Genomic DNA, 26,932 nt, shown 5'->3' with positions numbered 1-26,932 from the left:
TACCTACCTTACGAAATGGTTTTGTAGGGGAAGGAATCCTGGAGAGAGATAGGCATGAGACGTTCTCAAGTTCTACATGTGTAGTGCTGACTTAGATGAAAGCACAAACAAGCGTTAATACAGGAATTCATTAAAATAGAAGAATGTGTTGCTTGGTTGTTTTTCAAGGTATAAAAGTACTTTTGTAACTTTCTTGTTTCTCAAACCACAGTTGTGCCCAGCAGTGCCTGGCAAAGCTAAGCAGTCTGATAACCCAATTTGTTCTTGTTAGAAGATGCCTATCTAAAAATAACTGTTTATTATTTGCACATGAGGAACGTGAAAAGGCAGCATCAAAATATCTGGAGACTTCAGTCAAAAGGAATAAAGATCTCTGTTCTGATATCTGTTCAAATTAACCTCCAGTGAATTGGATGGGATTATTAAATATCCTTCTACCAATCTTCCACTCTCCATGGAAGCCAATTTCACAGTTAAACAGAAGTGAAAGCCCAAAACTCTGTTGTTTAAACTTCAGTAGTAATGGAATATTACCACAGTAACAGTTAGATTTCATTGTGAAAAACATGAGGTTAAAGTTGCACTTAAATATGCAAAACTCCTACTCTAAATAGCACAAACACTCATGTGACCTCTATCCCAAGCCATCAGAAAGGCTGTAAGGTTATAAACTTGGACACATAAAAAAGCCAGACGTGTATTTTCTTCTCTCTTTAGGGCTTTGGGACTAGGAGTGGAGTCATCAACATAAGAGCAGAAGCAGAGACTCATTTTGTAATGGGTCTCTGTAATTCAACATGTGAGCAGAGAAGCAGAGACCAAACCTTGCAGTGGAGCTACTGCTGTTTCCTCATGAAGTGTAGGATTCAGGGACATTTACAATGCAGAGCTCACACCTCTGGATTTTATTTCTTAGCTGACCTGAAAGCAGATAAAACCACTGGCACACAGGTACTGCAGAAGGCCTCTCTTCACAGGTGTTTGTCTGAAGGCTGTGGGAGGAGTTGTTAATTTTGGGAAGCTGCCCTTTCTTTCTTTCTTGTGTAGAAAGGCAAATCTGTATTTTCTCTGGGTTACACACATGCCATAAGCATGCAGAGATAGCCCTTTTCATGACTGACACAGGCATGTGGACTTTTTTACATCTATTTACAAAAGCAAAGACACTGTTCCTTCAAATATGTTTAGAGAACAGGGCAAATCTTTGTTGTTACTTTGGTCTTGAGTTTGCCATTCTTTTAGAAAGTTATGGCTCCAACTGGTAACACCATGAGGAGATAAAAAGCCAGGAAGAAACAAAGGCTTAATAAAGTTTCACTTAATACTTACACTTGTTTCTTTAGTATGTAAGGGTGTGGAGTTAAAACACTGTGCGTTTGACCAACACTCCAGCACCTGAGGTGGGCAGGCCAGAAGCAAAACTCTATTTATTTGACCTCAGTTTTATTTCACTGCCATTCAGTGAGGACAATACCAAATTTCACAGACACTTGTTACTCCACCCACTTATGGTAAACCAAGAAATCTCACCACACAGTGCCAGAGAAAGGTTGTCCTAGTGGAAATCAGGCCATCCTGATGCAGTGTTGCAACCTGCCCACCCCAGTATGAATTCTCACATGGAGCTGTGGAAATGTGCAAAGGCAGAACTGCCCCTGAAAAGGGGAAAATTTTGAGATATGAGAAGTCCAGGCCATCTCTCTGTGCACCCATGGTCTCTACTCTCCATCTCCAGGAAATGAATGCATGCAGCCTGCGGAGTTTAATTCTCTTTTGGTTTATTACTATTTAAAAATCAGGTTTTGTATCCCCTTCTACAGAGGCTTCACCTTCCAACAGAACATACAAAAAATACACACAATAGAAAAAAAAAAAAAAAGATAGGTAGGTAAGTTGCTTTATACAAACAGGTCCCTAAGAACCCAAAAAGGCTAAAACAGGCTCGGTTTCAATAGAAGCAGGCCCATAAATAGGCAAGAGACTTCATTCAAGTAGGGAAAGAGTCATCCATCCTCACCTAAGATCCTTTCTTGCTCCACTGAAGACCATGGGAGGATTCCCAACAACTTCAGTAGAAGCAGGATTGGGATTCATCAGAGCCAATGGCAAACTTTTCTGCTCCTTCCCTTCCAAGGCACTGTCTCTTCCATATGGCGTGCAGCCAGGGAAAAATACCAGTTTTCCTGACTCATCCCACACTCATGTTTCAGTTGTTCACTCTACAAGACATCTAAGAACAGCCTTTTATTTTCTCTCTTACTCTGGTATTTGCACTAATTGCAGCAAACTTTCAGATTACAACAGTACCGAAGAAAAATTCTGAGCCCAAGAGCAAGGCTTGGTTGGTTCCTTAAGAGCCAGCAGTCAGTCTGACAACTTTGCAGAGGGCATGTAAAATTTGCCTGGAGAAGGCACCAGTTTGTAGACACAGCAGACAAAAAGGTATTAGCAAGCAGGAGATTGATTTATTCTAAAATCACTTACCCAAGGTCACTATGTGACTGCAGGATGCTCAAGAGCATTTATGGCTGCCAGTGGCTGCATGAAGTGACTCCATGGTCCACATGGAACACAGGAGCTGGGAGGGAGTCACTGGAACATCAGTGAGACTCCAGTTACCTCCTTCCTTCAGCATATCTCCGCTCAGAGCACTTCCAGGCCTCAAGAATTGCAGTGCAAGTATGGAGGCCACCCAGGAAAAGCTTCATTCACATAAACCCTGAGAGCAGTTCAATAGTGCCAGGCAGTCTTTAAATAAATTTAAATATCACACCTTTCAGGAAAAATGTGGCCAAATGTTTGTTTAACTTTGCATTACACCTGAAGTCAGCGAGGCCAAACATTTATGCCAGAGTTCAGCAGCACAATTTGGCATGTCAATTAAATATTGGCACATTCTTACCTAAAGGTTATCATCATCTCCTCTTACAGACAAGGAGCACAACACAGAAAGAGGCTAGAGATGACACAGGGTGTTAATTCTTGGCAAACAGGCCACCATAGAGCGCACAGCTGTGCTTTCTCACTGCTGTGCCATAACCACTCCAACCATCACCACAGCCCCTCACAGCCAGGGCTCCTGCTCCTGGGCTGCATCACTGACTTGTGTCATAGCACTCCTTTTAAGTGGTGCTTCCTCTCGTTTCTTTTTAGCCAAATAGCTCCCTGCTTTGTTTTACAGCCAACATCTGCAGGGCTGCACGCATCCAAGCAGGCAGCACACTGCACAGGATGTGTGGAGGGTGTGGGCCAAAGCAGCAGGCAGACACTTGTCCAGTGCTGGTGCTGACCTGTGGCTGCAGCCCAGGAGCACTGCCTGCCCCCCTCCCTCTGGGTCTCAGACTGTGCTCTGGAACATGCTGCTTTCTCACAGGGACGGGGAGCTGCAGCACATTGGGCTGGAAGCCAAATCTGTTCCCAAGGGCTCATTCACAACAGCTGAAGGATCTTGTTTTGAAAAGGATGTTCAGGATAAAAAAACATGGCTCTTTTAGGAGACACCGGAGCCTTCCAGGATCTGTTTTCCTTTTTAAGTTTTCCTAGTGAGTTTTTTTCCCCCCCTCTTTGCTCATTTATTTTGTCTCTCAGGGTGGAACTGAGAGCCTAAGCTCAGAGATTCACTGCGAGCTTCTGCTCTGTTCAAATAAAACTCAGGTATTGTGCCCAAGAAAAAGGTGAGCAGTACTAAGCTGGCTTGATTTACATTCGGGTATCGACAATGCTGTTAAGGTATAATCATAATGCTGAAAAAGCCAGCACATTCCATGGTGTTGTTTGGCACTTGCTCTCAGACTTTCTGCCCTGGTGACAATTGAAAATATTTTATTATTTTTGTGGGTGGTAAAGAAAAGCCTTTCCAGTGTCATTACTTAGAATTTTGGTGGCTGTTTTTTACTTTGTCCATTTATCTCTCATGAAACCCAAGGAGAGCTCTTGCTCTCCATTCATTCTTCCAACACTGAAGTCTGGAGTTCCTTTGAAGTTTACTTTGGCATCTACTTCCTCAAGCAAGCACCTTAAAAAAAATTAAAGCTGAAAGTGGTACCCCACTCCCGACTCAAGACGTAAGTTTAGATACTGAATTCTAGGAACAAAGATTTAGTGAAAAAACAAGACACTAAAGTTACAACAGAGCCTACAAAATCTAGGTTAGCTTTCATACTAGCAATTCAATTAGTTGAGTTATAGACATTCAGTTACACAGCTCTTCTATTCAAGTCATTCCTTACTGCTGACAGCAGTTGAGGGAGAAACAATAATTTCAGGGAATACATGGGAAATGACAAATATTCCCTAAGTCACTGGCACTCAAACAGGTCTAAAATTGTGACTGGGCATTTACAATTATTCAAAAGATTGGTAGGAAGACCAACTCCACACCATCTTAATAGTTCTAGGCTTTAAAAACCAAAAAAACCCCCATCCCCCCCAACATATAATACTTTGCCCTACTATAATTAAGGCACTGGATTGAGAGAAGGAAAAATCTGTGTTCAATTTCTGGTTCTGCTATCAATTTCCCATATCACCATGGGCAAATCCTTTAGGATTGAGAACTCACATGCACATTGCCATGTGTCAGGTGGGCCACACTGCTTGCACACATTTAAGACATGACAAATGCAAGGTCACGTCACTTAATTAAACTCAGTATGGAATAAATTCACATTAAATTGCTTTACCTTGCATTTGTTCTGGATTAACATTTATAAATCCAGGCAATAAAAGACGCCTGAGAAGTTTGTGCCCCCACATTTAACACAACACTTAATTATGCATGCAAGTGGTTTTTAGTCCTTTATCTTTCACTCATTGTCTTATAAGCATCTATTCCTTTCTTGTCTGTCTTTAGATATTAGAGATCATGAATTACTGAAGATGTTTTCATCGTACCTAATACACAAGGCTCTAAGCCTCAGATGAGAGGTTATGGGACTCCTATAAAACAAACAAATACTACAAGTCTGATTATATAAATTTGCATGAACTGAAGTTTCCTTCTTGATAAGTGCACCAGCTCAAACATTGGCTTGCAGTCCCTCCAAAAGGGAAGGCAAGGAAGGGAAGGTGGCCCAAAATCAGAACTATCATCTAGACACTTATATGCCAATTAAAAATCAAATAAAATAGCAACAAGCTGCAATTCAGGGCACGTTGCATAACTTCCCCTTGAACTCTGAACTTGCGAGGCTGAGTTTTCTGTTTGGATCTGTCTCATGTCCTATGAGAAACAGGCATTTCCCAAAGTACAGAATAGAAAGAATTTGCATGTAGATTAAATTACTGTCCAGAATGGAACAGTATGGCCCTGAAGAAGCAAAAAGCACTGAAAACACACCCCAGCTAAAGATCTGCCCAACTTCCTACTGACACTAGGCTGCACCAGCCTCCTCTGTTGTTACAAATCTCTCCCATTAACACTAGGATGATCTAGAACTGTCATTTCAGGATTGTTAACCTCCTGCCTAATTGTTTCCCTGTCCACTAGACTGAGAAGTAAGTAGTTTTCATTCAATGTATTCATGACAACTTAGTAAGCATTTTCTTTGACAAGCAGAATACACAGTGTTTTAGAAGGCTTCGTTTTCAGATAGAGGCTTTTCTTTTGTTTCAGGTCAAATTCTGTAGCATTCAAAATTAAATTCTGATAGATACAGCCAAAATTCAACCCACTTGTAACACTAAAGTCAGGGGAGCTAAATGTAGGATCAAAGTATTCTATACTCTGGACTCAGCTTTTGAAGTTGAATTTTATGACTAATGCACCTTCTTTGAGTGCATATAAGAACACTGGGGACAAAACCTTCTGTCTTTCAGCATACAGCCTCAGTTCAACAGAAATTTCCCTTGTGGATTAATTATGAGCTATTAGTAAATTAGTGACTGCAGCTGCATTTGCAAATCCCAACAAACTGTTATGCTGACTGGAAAGCCTACTCTCTCCTGATTTGCTTGGCAGTTTACAAGGTTGCCTCAGCACTAGATTTGTAAGGTATTTTAAAATGTTTTGCCACTTTTCTAAGATGTTCTGGTTTTACCTGTCTACTAATCTTACCAGTACAAGAGAAATTCCATGAAGCTTTAGTGGTGTGGTTTGTTTGTTTCACTGGTTTTTCCTTTTAAATGAGGCTCATACCTATTCCAGGATTCTGGGAGGAGATGACTGGAGAAGAACATGTCCTTCAGTCTCCCAACACAGATTAATAGCAAAACATCAAGTCCACTGCAACATGCTCTCAATTTAGAAAGTGCTGGTGCTATAAAGAGAAAGCCATTGATTATTCATCCTTGATTTATAATAGTCGAGAGCAAGTATAAAAAGTAGCTTCTTACAAGAGAGAATCTGGGTCTTCTAACTCTGTAGAATTTAGAACGTAATTCCAAAATCCATACTTACAAAGGGCTCTCTAATTTTAACATAAAAACCAAATGGAAAATCAGGTAAGCATCAGCTACAGGGTTTGGCTAATAAGCACCTGGGCAATGCAGGCTGTGGTGCAATAACAGTTTGTGTCTCTGCACGTTTACACAGACAGATCAGCAAATGAGAACCTGGTCCAAGGAGACAGATACTGTTTCATGGGATGCAAGTTTGGTGCAGGACATGGGCTCTTCAGAGTGGCCTTTAGAAACATTCAGTACACAAAGCAGTTTACCAAATCACTGCTAAACCTTTGCTCAATAACCCTCTCGGCAATTGTGATGTAGAGGAGATTCTTCACAGGTATGAAATGAAGGAATAAATTCAGGAAACTGCTCTATGTGACCTTGAGCATCAACAGCAGAACCATAATTAAAACTCAGAGTATTCCTAACTCCTAACCCTGTGTTAAACAACATTTATACCTGGGTTTGGTACATAAAACCGTGACTAGTTACATGGAAGGAAAGGGAGGGTCAAGAAAGGACATTATTTCTGCACAAGTGGTATTTTCAGATTAAATGGAATGTCCAACAGCCTGGAACGCAGCTTCTTTGCATTTTGTAATCAATTCTTTTTCAAAGATATGCTGTTTGCAATTCCCACCTCTTATACTAGAAACCCTTCTCATTTGGAAAAGAAAGGAGTAACAGTGGCTTTTGCAAACCTGACTAGAGACAAATCAGGAGAGCACAACTGTGGCCAAAAAGCCCAGCTCACTGAGAAAACAGCACAGTGCAGAGTGGGATTCACATATTATTTACTGGCTCTCATTTGCACACCTTTTGGACAGGTGGCTAAATTGCTCAAAAACCAGACAAAACGAGGGGATGCAAAGTAACATACTAACTTCTTTAATAGAGTCCAATCCAATTAAACCAAAATCACTCTGTGAACCCCTGGGTTTATTCACACTAAACAAGTCAGTGGTACATCATGTTAACCCGATAGCTGATCGTGTTCATCCCCTAGGTCCCCACATGAAAAATGAGCACCAGCCAACCAGACTGTAATGGTATTTTTCCTTCCTTTTTTTTTCTTTCTTTTTTTTTTTTTCATAAAAACTATTTCTTTCATAAACTTAAAACAACCAACTAGCCAAGTTATTAATTATGGTACATCTAAAAAAAAAATTAATACTAACCCTAATGTGACTGCTGCTTTACGAGTGCTCTGTGTATCGCCTTAGACTGGCTTTTCAGTAGCAATTCATTACAACAGGTCCTAAAATAATAATAATAATAATAATAAAGAATTAAAAACCTGACAGCAAGTTTAATGGTCAAAAGTAATAAAAACAACCTGTTCTGAAAGGTGATTTTTCTCAGCAGCTCAGTCCTGCTGCAGCACTCACAGCCTCACAAAGGCAGAAGGGGTTCAAATTCACCTTCTTTAAATGTTTCTGGTTTTAAAAGGACAACTGCGTTGTAACCTGCTAGGAACCATGGGGCATTTTACTTAACATTATATTCAATAATGGGTCTGTTTTTTAAACTTACTGTTTTCCTGGGGGAGTTTAGGGAGGGTGGGGGAATAGAGAGAGGACAAAATCACAGCTCCCTGTAGCTGCAGCTCCCCAGGTGCCTCGGTCACTAGGACTGTCTCATTCTCAGACCAGTGCTGGTAACTTTTGATTACTCTCAAAGAACACAAACAAAACACCAGCAGCAGCCTCTAGAGCTCAATTTGTGTTGGGTCATGTCTCCTATTCAAGGCCACCATCTTCTGTAATTTCTCAGCTAAAGAAGCATGTTCTCCCTCTCCCCAGTGAAGGTTTAAAGGTGGGGTAGGGCATGAGACAAAGAGGGAAGCTAAAATGAATAAAAAATTCTCAGCTATAGAACCAAATTCCATTATTTCCTCTTTCATTCACAGCATCTTATCATTATAGCCAGACTGCTGCTTTGCTTTGTTGAGATCCAACTGATCTCATTTCCCCTCTGGCCCCATTGGTTGCTGGTCGACCTCTGGATCCACTAGGGATGATGCAAATGCTGACTGGACGATCTGAAACCCAAAGGACTCCAGAAGAGACATGTTCTGTTGGGGTGAGAAGGGGGATCCTAGAGCAGGACCCAGGTCCCCCAGGGGGCCACCAAGGGCCCTGACGTGAACTTTCTGTATGTGTTTGTTCAGGTAAGACTTGGATCTGAAAAAGCTGCCGCATTCAGGGCACGGGTACTTCTTCTCTCCTTCCGTCTCCATTTTGTTTTTGCTGACTGCCAGGTCACACGAGAAGGACCCATTGGTGCTCTGCTTCTCAGGAGTCTTGAGGTCACTGGTGTCAGAGAGGTCTCCATAGGAATCAGAACTCTCAATCGCGTCCGAATGTGAACATTTCTGGCCTTCTATGGGAAAAAGGAAAGAGGGAAGTTTTCAGAATCTTAGCCCCCAAAGGAAGACATTTAACATGCATCAAAATGAATTAGACTGGTTACCACCTGATCACATTAATGCCTGTCACAACAGAATGATACACACTTAACATCCAACCCCTCATATTCTAAAGCCCTTGAGCATAGGTCACCTTTCCAAACCACCAGGCTGCCATCAGAGCAACAGCTGGGGTTTCATTAGGGATTTGTCACGATACTGAATGCAACCACAATGGGTCTCTGGTTTATATAACACTTTGTGAATCCCAAGGATGTCTCACAATGTTTACAACTCAGACACTACAAAAGGATGGACCTAATGATGAGTTTTCAACTGTACAATTCACTTGCACGCTTCTGAAATGCTGTTGATACTTTGGGGGAGAGCCTAGAAACTTCACGAAGTCCAACAGGCTGCAGTAAGATGTGAAGAAACCTGGAAACACTCAGCAAAACAGCAGCGAGCTACTGCAATTTAAGAAGTGCAATTCCATTTAGTCTCAAGGAACTCTTTCTCACAAGTGCAACACTATTAGAAGTTCACTTCACAGCCTAAAATTGTTCTATCTTTAAATACTACAGTGTGAAACAGCACAGAGGTTAGGGATGTTATTTAAGTTATTTGGATACATGTCCTGGCAAAGCCATTGGTATGTTTGGAGTCTTCCCCATTCTCCTCTGGCATTATGCCAAGGAAGTTTGTCCACACTTTTTTGCTCAGCGCATGTGAATGAGCGTGAGAAACCCAGACATGCTCACTAAAGGAGTCTCTGAATACAAATAGGTTGTACCTACTATTAACTCTAAGAGACCAAAGAAGCACTTGGCACAACCCAAAAGACAGATTTGCTCTGGACTCAGCATTACAAACCTAACAGGATATGCATGAAATCAATACACCACTGAGCTGGAATAAACCTCTTGTTAAGTCAGCACACCACCCAAAACTAAAAGGGTTTCTGTAGTAACTATCAAGACTTTAACAGTAAAAATTACACAACTCGAGCTTTCTGCTAGCACAGACTTTGTTTCACCCAGCCCACTGTGTTCTCCTGAGCAAGGAAAAACCCAGAAGAACTGCGGCTTTGAAGAATTTTCTGATGTTTCACTTTCACCAGGAATACTGACAGCTCAAACCAGGAAGCAAAATCCTATTCTACAGAGATAAACACACTGCTTTACTTGTTCAGAAGTTAAATACTCCTCAGCTATGCTTACAGTAACACCTTCTTCTCCCCCCGCCCAAGTTAAATGAATGGCAAAACCAACAAGAAAGCACCAGCACTATCACCCTTTACCTCTCTTCCCCAACAACTGCATTTGGAAGGGTAAGTTTAGCTACAGACAGCTGGCTGCATGTACAGGATGGCTCCTATCAAAACCAGAAACGGGGTTTGACTGACGCGAGACTCAGGTGGAATGGGACTGACGAACTGGCCCTCAGGCAAAGTTCAGATGCTGATTGCTCCAAGGAAGAGGGTCAAGATGAACTAACGTGGCTTTTCCAATTTTCCAAACTGAAGAAGCTGCCAAAACTTCACATACTCTTCTGTGTCCATTTCCTTCCCCTAGACTTGTAAAATTGGCTCTCCAATGACAGGTGTTATTACATCCTGCGTGATGCTCTGGAATTTCTCTGCATCTCCCTAAGCTTCTCTCCGGTGTTTTCCCTGTCCTTCCTCCCTCCCCTTTCTCGTGCCCAGCCCAACGCCCCACAACACAAAGCTCTGCCCAGAGCAGCAAGGTGCAGAGCAGCGAGTCTCTTGCCTTTGATGCCATAGGTCCTGACGCAGTGGAACGCTGCTCCCCCATTCGGGATGGACTCCTGGTGCCTGGAGACCTGGGGAAGGGGAACACCGTGGTGGGTTTTAACATGGACCTTTAAGTAGGAGGCAGAGGAGAAACCTAAACAAGATAAAAGGAGATGAGATCCTGCCACCAGCAAAGACACACATCTGCCTTCCCTGTTCCTTTAATCTTTGTCTTGCTCCTGCTCCCTACTGCAAAGCTGCTGTTCCGCCAGCTCCCTCTGACATGCTCACGTAGGAGTCCTGTCATCATCAGGCAGTAATGCAATGCACACTTTTCATCAGACTGGGTTTGCTTTTTGTTAGTCACAAAGAGAGAACAGCCTCCTTAAAAAACAAATTTTGTGTAAGCAAACCTAGTAGGTGATACGAAACTTTCTGGAAAAAAAGGCAGAAGAGACATCATACAAAAAGGCACCCATGTCTCTTCACCATTTTTGTGCTGTTTTATTTATTTTAATTAAAAATACTTTTGCCATCTGATAATACTTTGGAAGATAGTTCCAATTTGTTGATTTTATGCTGTTAAGATCTGAAGGAATGCTATCTAGTAACAACCCTTGCTGAGTTTTAAGCACTTTCCCCTTAGGTTTCTAGCACTTATACTGACTTCTAGAAGGCAGAAAGCTCAAACTATTGACTTTTTAAGACATACAGTTTTTGCTCTAATTTTTAAAAAACATTTCCTGCAGTCAGCTCATCCTGGGTTTTAAAAAAATATACTAGAACTCATATTTTGTCTGTAGTTAACAATAAGTACTAAAAATAAATTTCAGTATTTTTATTAGCTCTGATCTGTAAGCGCCAAACACTGAAAATAAAAACATATATATCAAACAATTGATTGCTGAACAAACCAGATTTTTACATTTGTGCATGTGCTTTTTAAATTTTTTTTTTAAGTGTCACAAATACGTTGTTTTTCTTTAATGCGATAAATTGTCTCACATGTACTTTGGAATGTTTTTAAATTCAACCTCAGTAAGATTTGCAATTACTACTGGCACATTTGGACCACATATAAGGCACAAGGAGGAGAGAGTTTCAAAGACTTCCTACAGAGGTGAAGCTACCACCACCAACCAGCTAAATTTCTGTTATATTTTGAACAGAGTATTATGGCTCTTTCATGTTAGAAACATTTCCACTAACAACTAAGAACACAACACAAGGTTCACCATCACAGACCCAGAGTTGCAGGTTCCCTTTCTGGAGAGAGAAAACCCAAGCCCTAGATTTTTTAAAAGCATTTTCAGCTCAAGTCCTTGCAAGAGAACTTTCATAAAAATACTTTGCTTAAAATACGAATAGATGTCCTACCATAAAGCCATTTTTGTAGTGATATAACTGCATTGACATTTGATGATATATAATAATATATTAGGAAGCCTGCAAACCAAATACTACACACCTCTCTGAGGTGGATTTTCTGACTGCAGCTGTTAGTTTCAGCTGCTGAATTTAACACTGAATGTGGCTTTACACTAGATTTCCCTGTGCCTAGCACACAGAATATCCCTCTACCCCGACTTTTATTCAGGGGGTTTTAAGAATTATATATACAGGACCTGCAAAGCAAGAACTCCACAGCAACCTGCTGAAGGGAAAGGGGGCAGGCTGCTGAGAATGAACAAGAGGTAGTTACTGTGGACCCCTGAGCTGAAGATAAAAGTTCAGAGAAGTAGATACAAAACAACTGAAGAAACCAAGAACACAAGGCTCTCAAAATACAATGGAGTAGAATCGCCAAGGCCAAGTCATCTGGGGAATTAATGTAAGGATATTATCCTCTGAAACAATGCAAGACCTACCCTCAGACACAAAATGCTGCACTGAAAATTCTTACAAATACCAAAAATTCACTGCAGACCTGAAAGAACCAGTCTGACTGGCAGAGAAAAGGGCACAGTGTACAGATACAGTGGTGACACTTCCACCTACGAGATGCTTTCCTTATTTCACACACGTGGCTAATAACCACATGCATGCTGAGATCGACCTCTTTGATGCAGCAATGCATTAAAATCCCACTGCCAGCCATTAAAAAGGACTCCATGCAGGTATTCAGTGTTTTTCTACACCACAACTGACACAGGAAAATCTGAACTTGTAATCTCTGCCGGCAGTGTTTTTTTCTGAACTCTGCAGTTCTATTTGTAGAGTACATTGTTTTATATAATGAAAACTGCTGCAAAGTGTGTTAGCTCCCCTTTATGCACTTGGCAGATGAACATGTGAGTCATCAACTTCCATCAAAACCATAAGAATGCCAACTGCTTCATGGGAAACTGTATAAAGGGAGACTTTTTTGGGGTTGTTTTCATCCTAATTTTTTCCTGAAGCACTTAGCACTGGCCTTTTTATCTCCACCAGACTTTAATTATGAATGCCTGTCCTAGGAAGATGGGGGTTCATAGACCATAATCCTTCACTCTTAAAAGTCTCTTTCAGAGCAGAGTCAAACTAATCCAGAGGATAAAGCGGCAGTATTTTTCAGAGAAGGAATGTATTCATTGCTTTACTCATACACATTTCTCTACTTTGCAGGGCAAATTATTTCTTCATACTAGAAGAACCAATATTAAAAATATGTGTAGCAAGGAAATGATCTCCTTTATTTAAATGGGACCTCTCCCTTGATCTCTTAGATAAGATCTATAAGGAGATAACCTATAGAAATAATTGCAGGATGCTCCTTGTTCAAAAATGGTAATTGGATTTAGTGGGAACATGAGGAGAATGTGTCTTGCTTTAATGGACTGTGTCCACTACGAAATGTACAAGAACTCGGAATTTTTTAAATTTTTAAAACCTCAGAATTATAAAAATAAATTCCCATTTGTGATTGGAATATTTGCCCTTTTCCTAACTAATTTGATTCTGTGAAACAAACAATGCGTATGTGTTTGAAACACAACCCCAAACTTCCGAGTTGCAGGTGTTATTGCGAAGTACCAGCTCTAGACCTGTCAAAGTCATTAATCTCTTGAATTCTTTGTAAAAGCCCACACAAGGAAAATAAAGTTCCTAAGGATGGTAATAGAAGGTTGCGTAACAATGCAACAGGAGCGTGTCTCCTTCATTTAAACCGACTAAAGAGCATCTGTCTTAAAAAGTGAGGCTTGAGGATTCGTTTTTTAAGCACATTTTAGACAAATTCTTTAAGAAAAAAACCAAAACCCAACAAAATACCCAACCAAAAAAGGAAGAAAAACAAACCCCAAAATCTCAGGGGGAAAAAAGAACCAACACAAAACCCCCCCAAACCATGTTACTGTTCCCCTGATTTAACAAGATTTAGTTGCTTCCATGATTACTCTAAGCATAAAACCCTCAAGTAAGAAAACAACCTGGAAAAAAACACCAAATCACAGCTGGTAGTTTTTTAAAATTGTGCTGCCACGTTGTAAAAGAACTAAGTATGATCAACAAATGAACCCACATGAAATGGCCAACCACTGGCTACTGCTTTCTGCCAGGTACTGAGATCCATTCCCAACTCCTAAACCCATTAAACCTTTAAAACAACATGAGACACTTGATTAAGTTGCACAGAAAAGCTTTCAGTCCAGTGGGATAAACTGAGGGAGTCTAAACTCTGTCATTAACACTGGGAATGTTGAGCTGTGTAGAGTCACCTTTTCATCCACTTTAAGTGGCCAACATCCAAAATTCTCTGCACAAGCAGCTTGAGCTTGTAGAGCATTCTTGCTTGACAATTACTATATCCAGAACCAGCTAAGTTTCAATTAAAAAATACATCAGCACATTAGCCAAGGGAAGAGTAAACAAAATTCCACTGCACAAGCACCTCAGCCATGGCACAGCTGTGATCAGGTTACTGTGTGGCTTCTGGCTGCACCAATGCCTATCAAATAGGTATTTCTAATCCAGGAATTTTCCATTAGACCTAATCTTGCCAGGCTCTACAACTTAAAAAATAACTATTTAAAACAATGAACATTATCCTTTGATTCTAGAACACCTGGGATTGAAAATTCTGCTCTCATTGATCATACATCTATAACCAAAATTTACAGCATAAAACAATGAGTTTACAACACAACTGTTTGACAAATCCAGTCTTGTAGCTTCTCCCTCCTATGAATTTTAACACTTCCTATGAAATTTAACATTATTCACTATTACATTTTAAAATCCTGATGTCAGCTGAAATTCACAGCAGATAATTTCTGACAACTCCCATGAAATACACAAACTGTAAGAAGAAAGTAGTTGCTTAAAGTTCGCTGTACAACAGGTTCCCTATCCTTTTACAGAGGTGTATTTTATTTAAGTTGCCACTGTACATCTAGACTTGTAAAATGTGAATAAACCACTCAGTCATTTTATTGTTTGAGTGCCGGGTCTGTCTTTGTCACGCTGGCTCCATTTCCAAAGAACTGCAGTGACATCCAGTGGTAGTTAAGCTGAAATTCAAGCTTACAAATCGTGGAAACAAGACAATTCCCCCCAACCCATCGGAGTTTCTGTCCAGCACCACGTTCAGTGGAAGGAGAGCAGGATAGCACCTGGATCTCAAACAGTATCTTCCATGTTGTTGTCACAAAAACAATCGGGATAAACTTAAGCAGTTTTGTCAGAAGCCAGGCCTTCAGAAGAAAAGGAGGGCAAGCTTCATTTCACACCATCTACCTGGAGCTTCAAAACCTAAAGATTTTCAACCCAGATGCCTTTTCCACTCACACTGATAACATCACTTTCAGGATTTACAGACTGTTCAACTAGTGGAAACACCTCCCTTGCAATTTAATGTCTCATTATTCATCAACTCCAAAAGCTCCCTGTACAGTCTGCATATTAAACACAAAAGAGCTTTTTCTCCAAAGATTTCACCTCTCTTCAACTAGAAAACAGAACATAGGTCAGGAAAAAAGACTCATCAGAAAAAACAAGATCCCAGAACACAGCAGCAATCTCTTCTAACACCTACTAGCTATGTATATCTGTGTGAGCCAAAAAGGCACTTGGAAGTTGTGAATTAATCCCTCAAACAAAAGACACCAATAAATCAAAGTAATTTTTCCAGCTTGGGTGTACATCCACAAAGCCTAAATTTCCAACTCTCTCCAACTGAAGAGTACCACAAAGAGATGGAACAGCTTCACAAGCTCAGTCATATGGTTTAGTTTTACACGGTGCTGCACGGAGCAGGGAATTGGACTCGGTGACCTTTATGGGTCCATTCCAACTGTGAAAAGCCATATTTGTGCAAATAAAGGTAAAGCACATCTCTAGTGCTCTTTATAAAGTATGCTTTAGAAAGGTACACTAGCACAAAGCAATTTCTTGTGTTAAGAGGGAGAAGCAGCTTGACTCTACTGCACCAGGAGGTTAAGTAAGACTTAGGAACATAATGTAGATTTATGTTCAGTGTATGATTTTCAACCTGATGTTGAAAGATACAAAAACATTCTTCTTCCAAACTGACTGCAAGGGCTCAAGTCTAACCAGGTATAGAAAAAAAATTAGATGTGTGTTGAACAGCATCAAGGCAACTTATCATGGTTATTGTATAAGGATCTGGCTCTTCAGCAAATAAAATTTGCTTCAGATTTGATCTGAATTTCTTTGGGAATGATCTGCCATGTGAAACGGCCAGACCTATACTCCATCAGTTTCAGGGTTAAGTATTCAGTAGGAAAAGCAGAGTATGTACATCAATAGGGTATAACCTCCTCCTGTTGCAGAGAGTCACGCAGCCTTAGAGCTCCCCTCGAGTGCTGCCCCATCCCACTGGAATAAAAAAAGAGTTTCTTCATTACCTCGGTTACAGATAGTGCAGAAATTGCTTGGTCCTTCACTATGCTTCTTCAAGTGATCTGCCATATATGCTGCTCTCAAGTACTTCCCACACACTTGGCATGGAACTTTGTCTTCATGACATGCCAGGTGTGAACGCAGCCGGTCGCGAGTGGCAAAGGAAGCATTGCAAGTCTGCAGGTACAACGAGAACCATGTGACTCATCAACTCTGCTAACAGCACGGATATTGTTGAATAGATTTAGTATTCTTTAGAGTGAATACCTTAGATCCTGTGCAAACACAAAAAATGACACGATGCACAAGCCACTTTCCCCCAGATAAATTCAGAACACCAACACATTGCACAAGATGTAGTGTTACTACTCAAAAGAACTAAAGCAGCAAGAAAACAGCTCTGACACACTACAGACAATAAAACTTACACCAAGATAGACTTGTAAGGCTTTAGCTCCTTTCTGAGGATGAAGATACTAAAATCTTAAGTATTTTTTAACAGAAGAAATAGCAGAAACCACTTTGCTCCATTTACAATAAGTTCTGCCATTTCACTGAGCCATTACAATCACTTTAAACCACTCAAATGTCCTCTCTGTCATTTTCCTAAATGCTACTCTTTGATGTGATAAATCTAACTGCAGTACACAGAATTCTTTTGGAGTGTGAAGACATACCAACAAAGGCTCAGAGAATTATCTGGGATGACAATATGACCAGAGACAGTGGAAGAGTCATCCTGGCATCCACAGCATTATAGCAAACAAACCGTAGAAGTGAAGCCTCAAAACTGAGCAGGTATCAAAATAACTGCATGACATAGTAACCTGTTTTAACTTACCCCTGGTCAAGGTATCATATTCCACTTACTACCACAAAACAACCTTGATTTGTCGTAAGATAATATTGATTCTATTTGCCCACTTTCCAGCTGAAATCTGCATGCTAAGTGAAGGCTCCCTCCCATTTTTATAACCGCAGCAATGGGCAGGCAGGCAGGCTGTGCCCACAGTGGCCTGCCAGTTCTGAAAGGCTTGCTCTGTCTCTAATGTGTGAAGGGAAATAGATCACCAGCAATATGCTGCACAAGGTATTAGAGTTATAGTCGAAACCATTTCACAAGTGCAAGAGGAGAAACAAACCAAACACCCATCAGAATGACCAGACCAAGCCAGAGCAGTGACATTCAAGAGTTTACAGCGGTCTGTTTATACCAACTTCATATAAAGTAACACAGTTTTAAGAGCTATAACCAGAATCCCCAAAGAAATAATATGAGGCTGTTCAATGTCTTGGGAACTGGGTATAATCTGCATTTTTAAATATCAGTGTGTAATTAAACCACTGTTTCAATTGAGATAAGACTTGTAACAATCTTAGTAAAATTCCAAAATCATAATTCAAGTAAGTGGAATTGATAATACAGAAGAGGATAACGTAATTACATGGAATTCAGTTAATCAAGAGCTCAATCCAAAAACCATTGAAGGCAGCAGAAAAGCACCTATCAATTTCAACAGGCTTTACACTCATTGGATCCTGTGAGATGCTTAAGTGTGGAAAACCCCCATGGAGGCTGAAGCTGTCCCACAGCAAGTACGAGACTTAACACCTCCGAGGGTCAGGACTTCATGAAATTAAAAAGGCAACAGTAAAATTATCTGGATTTCTGCGACATAAACAGTTTAACTAGGCCCACCAGACAAAGATTTATAAATTACAAATATGGAGGTTTAAGAGGCAAACTCTTGAACATGAATGATTTCTCTTCATTTGTAATCTCAGTACACAGCGCTGAGCAAAACAGGTGCAGCTTTCACTTACTAAAGTGCTCTTAGAGGTAAGCACTCTCCTAAGGCAGGATTGCAGCACTGATACTAATCAATCTGTTGGATGTTAACTAAAGATGTATGACTGGGCTATCAACAATGACAGCCAAGAGATCCATCAGCAATAACTCTAAAGCTATGGAGCTGCAGGAAGGTCCATACCCCAGCACTGGGAGTGCATTAGCCGATGAGAAGCAGACCAGAGACAAATCACATAAATACAGCAATGCCAGAAGTAAAACCAAATCTATCCCACAGTGAACTCAGCAAGTTGAAAGCTTAGGGAAGAGCAATATAAAAATTTATGTGTTTGATTTCTCACTGTTGCTGCTGAGCTGTGTAAAGCTCGCCTTTGGATAAGCTATATAGTAAATATATCTGCAACAAAGCTTAAAAACAATAATTAAGTCCAGTGGAGAAAGCAAGAACCAGTTTAGCTGAATCATAACAATGGGAGACAGGACTAGGGTAAAAGAAAACCCCAAAGTTAATATTCAAATAGTTAATATTTATAAAAGGTATAGAGAAAAAAAAAAGCTTTATTTTATGAAAGATCTGAAGTGCTAAATGAGTGCTAAGTATTTATCATTAATTGTTAATTATAGAAGAAAACTCTCCAGTGCTTTCCTATCAAACATTGCACAGGTATATAAATAGATCAATAAGAATATATAAAGTTTAAAAAACATTGTTTAAGAAATACCTCTTGAAGTTTCAACTTTTCTATGGATGTGGATGTCTCTGAGCTTATTCCATGGTGGCTGCCATTTTCCTGCTAATAGGCAGGAAGTAAGAGAAATTAGGACAGGAAGAAACTCATTCTGCATTGAAATCAATGGGATACGCACTGGACTTGGGATGCCAATTAAGTTGTGCTTTAATTTAACCTGCATTTTTCTTTTTTATTTAATTTGCCAGAAGAACAACCTGTCTTGTCTCTGAGAAGAGCAAACTTCTGTTTTCTCCCCTTGTTCTTTCATGTCCACAGATTTCCAGATCACTGTTTGCTCCCAAACTGCAGCCTGACTTTCGTACATTGATGTGCCAAAGCTGACAGCTTCACCCCGTCCCATGGGGTCAGTAACTGGGCTGCCCCATTCTGGCCATAAAAACGACTCACTCCTTCTCCTATAGCCAGAACTCAACTGTCAGACTGGGGGGAAAAAATAAATTCACCAGTGCAACAATCCAAGGAAAAAGATCCAGAGTGCCATTTGCCTGGACACCAAGACAACTTCTTGGATCTGATTTCTCAGCTGCTTTGGCTCTGTGGAGATCTTCCCTAATCTGAGTCTATCTTAACAGAAATGAAAAAGTTGGAGTCAAGACTTTGGCATCAGGTGCTAGAGGTGCTGGAAGTTAGGATACTTGTGAAAGATCTGTGAAGCACAGCCATTATTTCACAGGGATGAGTGCAGGATTACAAACTGAGCACTGAAAACTACGGCTGTTGCAGGGATGTTCAGCTTAAAATTGTCCTGTTTCTCACACTTTGATTTATTCTGAAGTTGGATTGACACCTTCCCACTTTTGTTTTGGTACTCCAAAGTGCACTGTGATGCCACACCAACAAAACATTACATATCACCAGTTTGCAAAGATACCTGAGAGCTCAGGTAAATGGCCACTTTGCTTAAATCATAACAGAGCACAAATTCCAAAAATGCCATTACAATAAAGGATTCTGGGGTGCTCTTCTGTTTACTGACGGAGTAATTCTCTTTTCCAGTAAACATAAACAAAGCGTGACAATGACAGGAATTTTAAACAGGAACTGAACAGATTCAAAAAGGATGCTCAATGCTGTTCAGGCTGCTCTCAGGGGGAGCGGATTTGCCAAACAAAATCGATGGAAGAAGAGAATGGAAAATGGGCAAACAACATTATTATTTTCCTTCTTGGTGGCCAGATCCTGTGTTAGATACATATAATGGAACAGACACATAACTGGTTATGAGATAATCACAGGGAGAACTTTATCCCTTTACACATCAGTTTTCATATTTGAAACAAGTTCTCAGTGACTGCATCCCTTCTGTGGTTTCTGCCAGATCTGTGCATATTCAAGAAGAGTTTCTAAATCTGATAGGATATTACAAAGCATTTTCTGCAAAGACACACAACAGGTCATTAACAAATTTTCTGCACCTTAAGATTCATGAAAAATTAACTTTGCAGGGCTAAGCAATCAAAAATCTAGAACAAACCAAGCCTGAAGTTCAATCTCAACTCTGTCCTGATGATTGTAACCTACAGCCTGTACCTTTTAACTGAAATGAACAGTGCATACAGTATTATGGCACTTTAGACAACACACAGTAAGAAAGACTGTTCTTGGAAACTGCTGTCACAAAACACATGTGTGCAAGGAAATGGAGTTGAGCTGGGCTGTGCCATCTTAGCTTCCATATTTCTCTACTTCTGAGCTCTTAGTGCATCCTCTGATTCACACAGAGTTGATATTTAATATTCTTAAATCCATGTTAAACTCTAAAAGCATTATCGGTCATCAGCTGGCAAAGGACAATTCACAGCTAATAATAATTCCGTGTTATTTGTAAGCAGTGTTCATCTAGTAATCTTGGCATCAACTGGCAAAGGACTGATGAGTGTCTGTTCATGTTGGGAGGCAAACATTCATCATCAGTTCATCCACAGACCTCTTGCTGCCCCCACATTGTCAATTCTTTTCATGAGTGGAATTTTCCAATTTGTATAAATCTGTAACCCATAAATCATCTCAAGAAGCTCGAGCCAATGTAAGGCTTTATATAGGACAGAGTTAAATCAATGTGACAGCTCTATGGCCTGACTTTCCAATGTGCTGGGCTTTCACAGATCACATGGATGTCAACAGAAGCCTTTAGATGGCTCCAGCTGCCTGGAAAACTTCTCAGGATTCTTAAAATTTCAAAATGTTTCAAAACTCGCACAATTTGAAGGAAATATAGGTGTGTCAAAATGTGCAACAATGCAGATCAGGAGGCAGCAATCATGTAGGATTGTCTAGGTTCATAAAAAGTGGTTAAATATTTTAGAACAAAAAATCCTCTAACCTTCACTGTCTTCAAAAGAAAAAAAAAAAAAGGAAAATAATCTTGCTTCAGCTTCTTGAAATAAATATTAAATATTTCTTCAGAAGCCAAGCATGGAGATTGTTAGCCCAACAACTGTTTTAAAAGTTTGCCCAACATCTCTCTGATGGCAGTGCGTGATGGTGGAAGCTGATTCTCAACTTTGTTTTAATTGATACATCCAGGCACCTTTTAAATCTCTCTATAAATGGATTACAAAATATCTTCCTTCATTTGCTCTTTCAAACCTTATTAACAGTAAAAAACTATATACAACATTATGACATTGTACAACAAAGGATTTTGTGATGCCATTATTTATATTCTCCCTGAGATAAAAAAGCTTCCAATTTTGCTCAGTGCAATGTTCTGAAGGCTATGCAATTAAAAAAAATAGTATCTTGACAAGTTACGATAATTACAATTTACTATTTTTTTTATTGAAGTTATTCTAAAAAAAATGAAGTCAGCACTGGAGCCTCCTGATGGCAACAACTGCAATTAAAAAAACAAGGAGGGGAGGGAATCATCAGTGACATGGACCCAAGCCCAGGGGGCTAGGTAAGAGATCCAGGGTGAGATTGGGACAGCACAGTGTGGAAGAACATCTGGAAGAAGGGGAGGAGGCAGGAGGACCAAGGCTGTAGATGAGGTGAGGGATGTAAAGCAGATGTCACTATGGAACACTGTTCTTTACAAACATTCATCCCAAATCACAATCACATGGTATTTCCACTGGTACTTCCAAATGGTCTGCACACATAAATGCAATGCCAAAGGTTGCCCACAACATCAGTCTGGCTCCTACCTGACACTTGTGAGGTCTCTCTGAGGTATGCACCTGTTTGATGTGTCCATTCAAGTGGTCTGGCCTTAAAGGAAAATACACATAAGCACACTTAAAACAAATACTAAAAGTAAAGTTACAATTTTAACAAGAAAGAAAGAAAGAAAAAAAAAAGATCCCAGTGCTGTGTCTATTACAAATATAGTGATTTTTAACTTTCCAAGAACCAGATGGCCAATAACTGGGATTCTACCTTGTTATGTACCCTCTCCAACTGGCTAAAAAGCAGCATTTTCTCAGGAAGAAATCATGACTGAATGATCAGAGGGGACAGGAAATACAGGTTTATGAGTTTCAAGCCTGCATGTCCCCATCCAAAATCTTATTTAGACCTTAACAATCAGGGCACTTTGATTTAGTTGCCGAATATTTGAAAATCAGACCCTTTTGGTTTACGACCTGAACACAGACGTAAAAAGCCAACTTTAAGCACCTCTTGCAAAAAAGACTATCTAAACTCTGTTGCTGTGACACATTTTCCACCTGCAGGATGAAAAAATACTCCTAACTGACACCTTGGTAGGGAGACTGTATTAATACGAATAAAGTGCTCCGAACATTCCAACTAGAAGGTGCAATGGAAGAGCAAATTATCACTGTAAAAAGTTAGACCATCCTTCACAACCAGCAAAGCCTACTTGGAAGGAGAAAGGACTGAAGAGCTGCAGATTGTCCTGGTGGGAGTTTCTCCTAGTGGGAAGAAAGCTTTTCATTGTATGAGACCAAAACTGCTTGGAAACAAGTTCTCCACCCTCTCCTCCCCCAACTTCCCCGGCGCACCAATGAGAGGGCACGGGCTGGAATTCAGGCAGCGCAGACACAAAACAGGCTGGACTGTGCAGCGAGGCTCTCACAGCCGATGCCCCGGCGCTGGGCTGGAGCGGTGTAACCGGACAGACTGGTTGGGGACCCTCCGGGTACCTCCAGCCCAGCAACCTCACGTGCTGCGCTGCCGAATACAGGAAAGGACACTAAAATCAGACACCACGCTTCCAACTTCCTCTGGCTGCTCCTAAGAGTGAATGCTGAAACTTAGGAGTCTCTCGTTTTCATTCATACTTTGGGTTTTACAGATACGCAAACGGATTTGTTGTTAACTTTTGTAACGGCGTTCCCGCCTGTTCACATTAACTTACTGGGGAAAATAGGACCTCAACATGTATTTCTCACTTCCCCTCAATGACAAAAACCTTTCACACAGCAACAGCAGAGATCTTTAAGTGTCAGTAAAAACAATAAAACTTGGCACACGATCCCAGGTAGCGCTATCATAAAAAAAGTACTTTCACTTCTAGCCACAGGTGCAATTTTCATTTTGTGACCTTCCATCACTGAATCTGCAGTCCTTATGAAAATGCATCCCTAATTACTGCCGATCTAAAAGAAAAAACGGGGGGTGGGGCTACATTTTCATAATTTATTTCAATAACAGAAAGTCCCTCTGTCAAAAAGAGAGCAGGGGCACAATTCCACAATTTACACAGCCCGGTGGCCTTCTGATTTGTTTTCAGATCTCGATTCCTTCCCTCACGTTAGAGCAAATCGACTGCTGTAGAAAACCGACTGCTTGCACAGAAATAGCAGAGTGTATGCATCCCCCTCCCCCCACTACTTCTACACTCAAAGCGAGCGGCAAACTTCCAAAAAAGTTTCAAATTCATTAACTCAGACTATAAGATACCACTAACACAACTACGTGTACCAAACTACTTATTAAATTAGCTCCCACAAACAGCGACAACAAAAAATCAGCAACATTAAATGCACAGATCTTACGTATGTTGCAGGGCAGAAACAGGATCCCCTTCAGAAGGATGTAAACCCAAAGGACACAAAGATCATGTATTAAAAGATACTTGATGCTGCAGCCTTTGAAATCTCACCTCTTCCTTCACATTTGGGTGATAAAAAACATTACGAACTAAGAGAAATGAAGGGAAGTTAAGAAAAAGAAAATTTAAAATGGATACGAGAAAAAATAATAATCTTGAGATGTATTATTTTGCACTTCAACGGCACCTTCAAACTATCTACACATCAGCGATCTCGAGACACTTCTGTGAGGCAGGTAATTATTTCAATACCCATTTCACAGAAGAGTCATCTGAGGGAGACACTAACTGATATGCCCAAGGACACGCATACAGCCAACTCTGGGACAAAGCTGGGAACGTCAGCCAGAAGCCAGCTGACTCCCAGTTCGATGTCTTAATTACTTTTAAACCCTTCCAAGAGACTGCAGAATAGCCTCCCAGAGGAAATGATGGAAGTCTCATTCCTTGAAACATTCTAAAGCGGAACAGTCAAACTATCCTAAGAACATTTCCAAGGGATAGGAAAATCAACTTCCTAGGTCTCTGCCTGTGTCAGTGGTCCATCCAAGCACTCTCTTACCTGGAGAAGCCTTTTCCACAGCTCTGGCAGATGTAGGGCTTTCCCACAGAGCCATCATGCGATCGAACGTGATAGGACATCCTGTCTTTCCGCTTGAACCGCAAGCCACACACCGGACAAGAGTAAGGCTTTTCGCCAGAGTGTGACAGCTTGTGCCGATTCAGGTGGTACACGTCCCGAAAAATCTTGCCACAGATCTCACAGGCCACCTGTTTCCTCGTCCTGCTTCTTTTTCGAGGAGCGTCGGGATCATCCTGACCAGGAACACCGTTTTCACCCAGTCGCGGGGGTGGGATGTCTATGTAGCCCAGCTGCAAGCTTGTCACCCCATGTTGAGCCTCGTGCTGCCGCAGACGATTAGCATCCGTGAATACTTTCCCACAGAGACCACAAGGCAGGATACCGGCCTCTCGCAGGCCCCCTGGGGTACCAAACATCATGGAGTCCAAGAGATTGGCTTTACGGGGACGCCCTCTGCCCCTCTTGGTGCTTAAAGTGGGGGCACTAGCAGCAACATTCTGGAAGGGCGAGGCCAGCAGCGGTGGGGACAGAGGTCCTGCCACCATGGGCAGGCGGTCCACACCCTGCAGGACCGGTAGGGAGGACTGTGCCGCGGTGAGCGCAGCCCGCGTGGCCTCGTCTTCAGGCATGCCGGCAATGCCATTGCCATTGGGGGCCAAACTGGCACCGTTGGTCATGTCCAGAGGGAAGCCGAGGTCGGCAGCCCCCGGACGGAACAGCATAATGTCAGGGCGTGCGGGGGGCACGAGGAGCTGCACGTTGGACTGCTTGATGACCTCCTGGCAGATGTCGATCACAGAGCGCATCAGCAGGAACTTGGCGGCCGTCATGAGCTCCGGGAAGCTCTCCAGCCGGACCACGATGCGCGACGTGTAGGCGAAGTCCAGGATGTCTCCGAACACCTTGGAGCTGATGGTGTGCATCTCCAGCTCCCGCCCGCCCCCGGGGGCGCCGCCGGCCGCCGCCGCGGCCCCGCCGGCCGCCGCCTCCGCCGCGCTCCCCTCCGCGCCGCCGCCGCCGCCGCCACCTGCCCCGTCGCCGAGCTGCGCGCTGAACACCGACTCGAAGTACTCGCTGCAAGCGGCCAGCACGGCGCGGTGCGCCGGGAAGCTCTCGTCGCCCACGCGCAGGAGCACGTCGCAGAAGCGGCCGCCGTTCTTGCGCTGCTGGTTGAGGCTGTGCAGCACGTCGGCGCTGTGCCGGCTCACCTGGTAGGTGTAGCAGCCCGACGAGGGGCCGCAGGCGGCGGCCTCGCTCACCCGCTCCATGGGGGCTGCGCCGCCCCGCCGGCGCCCGCAGGGGGCGCGCGCGCTCTCGGGCCGCCCGGCGGCGCGCGCCGCCTCCTCCTGCTCGTTCCCCGCCCCTGCCCGGGCCGGCGGCGGCGCGCGCGCGGCGCTCCCTGCACGGCGCGAGGGGCTCGCGCGGCGCGGGGGGGGCGAGACAAAAGGCTCGGGCGGCCGAGGCGCGCGCGCGGCCGCGCGAGCCCCGCCCGGGCCCGGCCGCCACGAGGCGCTGCGGCCGCGGGGCCGCCGCGGGAAGGGGCGGGCGCGGCGCGGCGGCGGCGGCAGCCGGGAGGGACGGGGGTCCGGCGGCGGCTCCGGGCTGCCGGCTCCGTCCGTCCCTGTGTGTTTGGAGCGGAGGAAAGATGGCAGCGGCTGCACTTCCTCTTGCACTTTCACCCCTGGGGGGAGGAGAAGGAGGGGGCGATACCACCCCCCCTACAAAAATCCAGCGGGGGCCCCCCGGCTGCTGCTCCCCGACCAAGCGCCGCCGCCGCCGGCCCCGGTCCGGGCCCCGCCCGCTTCGACGCACCCTCACCGCCGGCGCCGCAAACTTTCCTCTCTTCTTTAGACGAGAAGACCCCCACCCTATTCACAGAGACCCCCCCCCCCTCCAGCCACTCGGGCTCCCCCCCTGCCCCCCCGCTTCCTGCCCCCCTCCCTCCCCGCATCCGCCAATGCAAGAGCAGCCAGAGCCAGCAGGCCGGCCCCCACCCCGCCCGCCCGCGGGGGCTGGGGGCTGCAGTCTCCCCCTTCCCCAGCACCGATCCTCCAATGCCGAGCCGGCAGTGAGGCCCCCGCCCGCGGCTCACGGGGGTGGTGGGGCTGCGCTCGCCCCCTCCCCCAAATATCCGGGCTGCAGCTCGCCCCCCAGGCCCCCCTCCCGCTGGAGAGAGGAGGAGGGGCCGGCGGGGGGGGCTGCAGGCAACCTTCCCCCCTCCCCAGGCGCGAATCGTCCAATGCAAACCCTCCCGGAGCTGCAGAGGCGCAGAGCGGCCCCCACCTCCTCGGCTCGCCTGAGGAGAGCCGATCCCAGAGGGGCCAGGGGCTGCAGCGCGGACCGGCCTCCCCCCGGTCTTTCATTGCATTTCTCACCCCCACC

At 43.2% G+C, this 26,932-nt stretch overlaps 1 protein-coding gene across 5 annotated transcripts; it reads right to left on the bottom strand.

Moving 5' to 3' along the window:
• Positions 1 to 1,761: 1,761 nt before the first annotated feature.
• On the bottom strand, positions 1,762 to 25,818 carry PATZ1 (POZ/BTB and AT hook containing zinc finger 1). Of its 5 annotated transcripts, XM_066199853.1 has the most exons (6): positions 24,530 to 25,818; positions 22,097 to 22,160; positions 18,918 to 18,989; positions 16,391 to 16,562; positions 10,564 to 10,701; positions 1,762 to 8,769 (listed from the first exon to the last, which is right to left on the bottom strand). In XM_066199853.1, exons 1-6 carry the CDS (start codon positions 25,816 to 25,818, stop codon positions 8,351 to 8,353), a joined length of 2,154 nt encoding a protein of 717 aa, XP_066055950.1. In that variant the 3' UTR covers positions 1,762 to 8,350. The 5 variants fall into 5 exon arrangements, with proteins under 5 accessions (XP_066055950.1, XP_066055952.1, XP_066055951.1 ...); XM_066199855.1 differs by lacking the exon at positions 10,564 to 10,701; XM_066199854.1 differs by lacking the exon at positions 18,918 to 18,989.
• Between the last annotated feature and the right edge of the window lie 1,114 nt (positions 25,819 to 26,932).

The sequence above is a fragment of the Chamaea fasciata genome, unplaced genomic scaffold (assembly GCF_029207755.1).
Source record: "Chamaea fasciata isolate MVZ Bird 193981 ecotype frontalis unplaced genomic scaffold, bChaFas1.0.hap1 SCAF_18, whole genome shotgun sequence".
Lineage (NCBI taxonomy): Eukaryota > Metazoa > Chordata > Aves > Passeriformes > Sylviidae > Chamaea > Chamaea fasciata.
The sequence above is the reverse complement of the archived record's forward strand: the minus strand, read 5'-3'. Positions and strand labels throughout refer to the sequence as shown.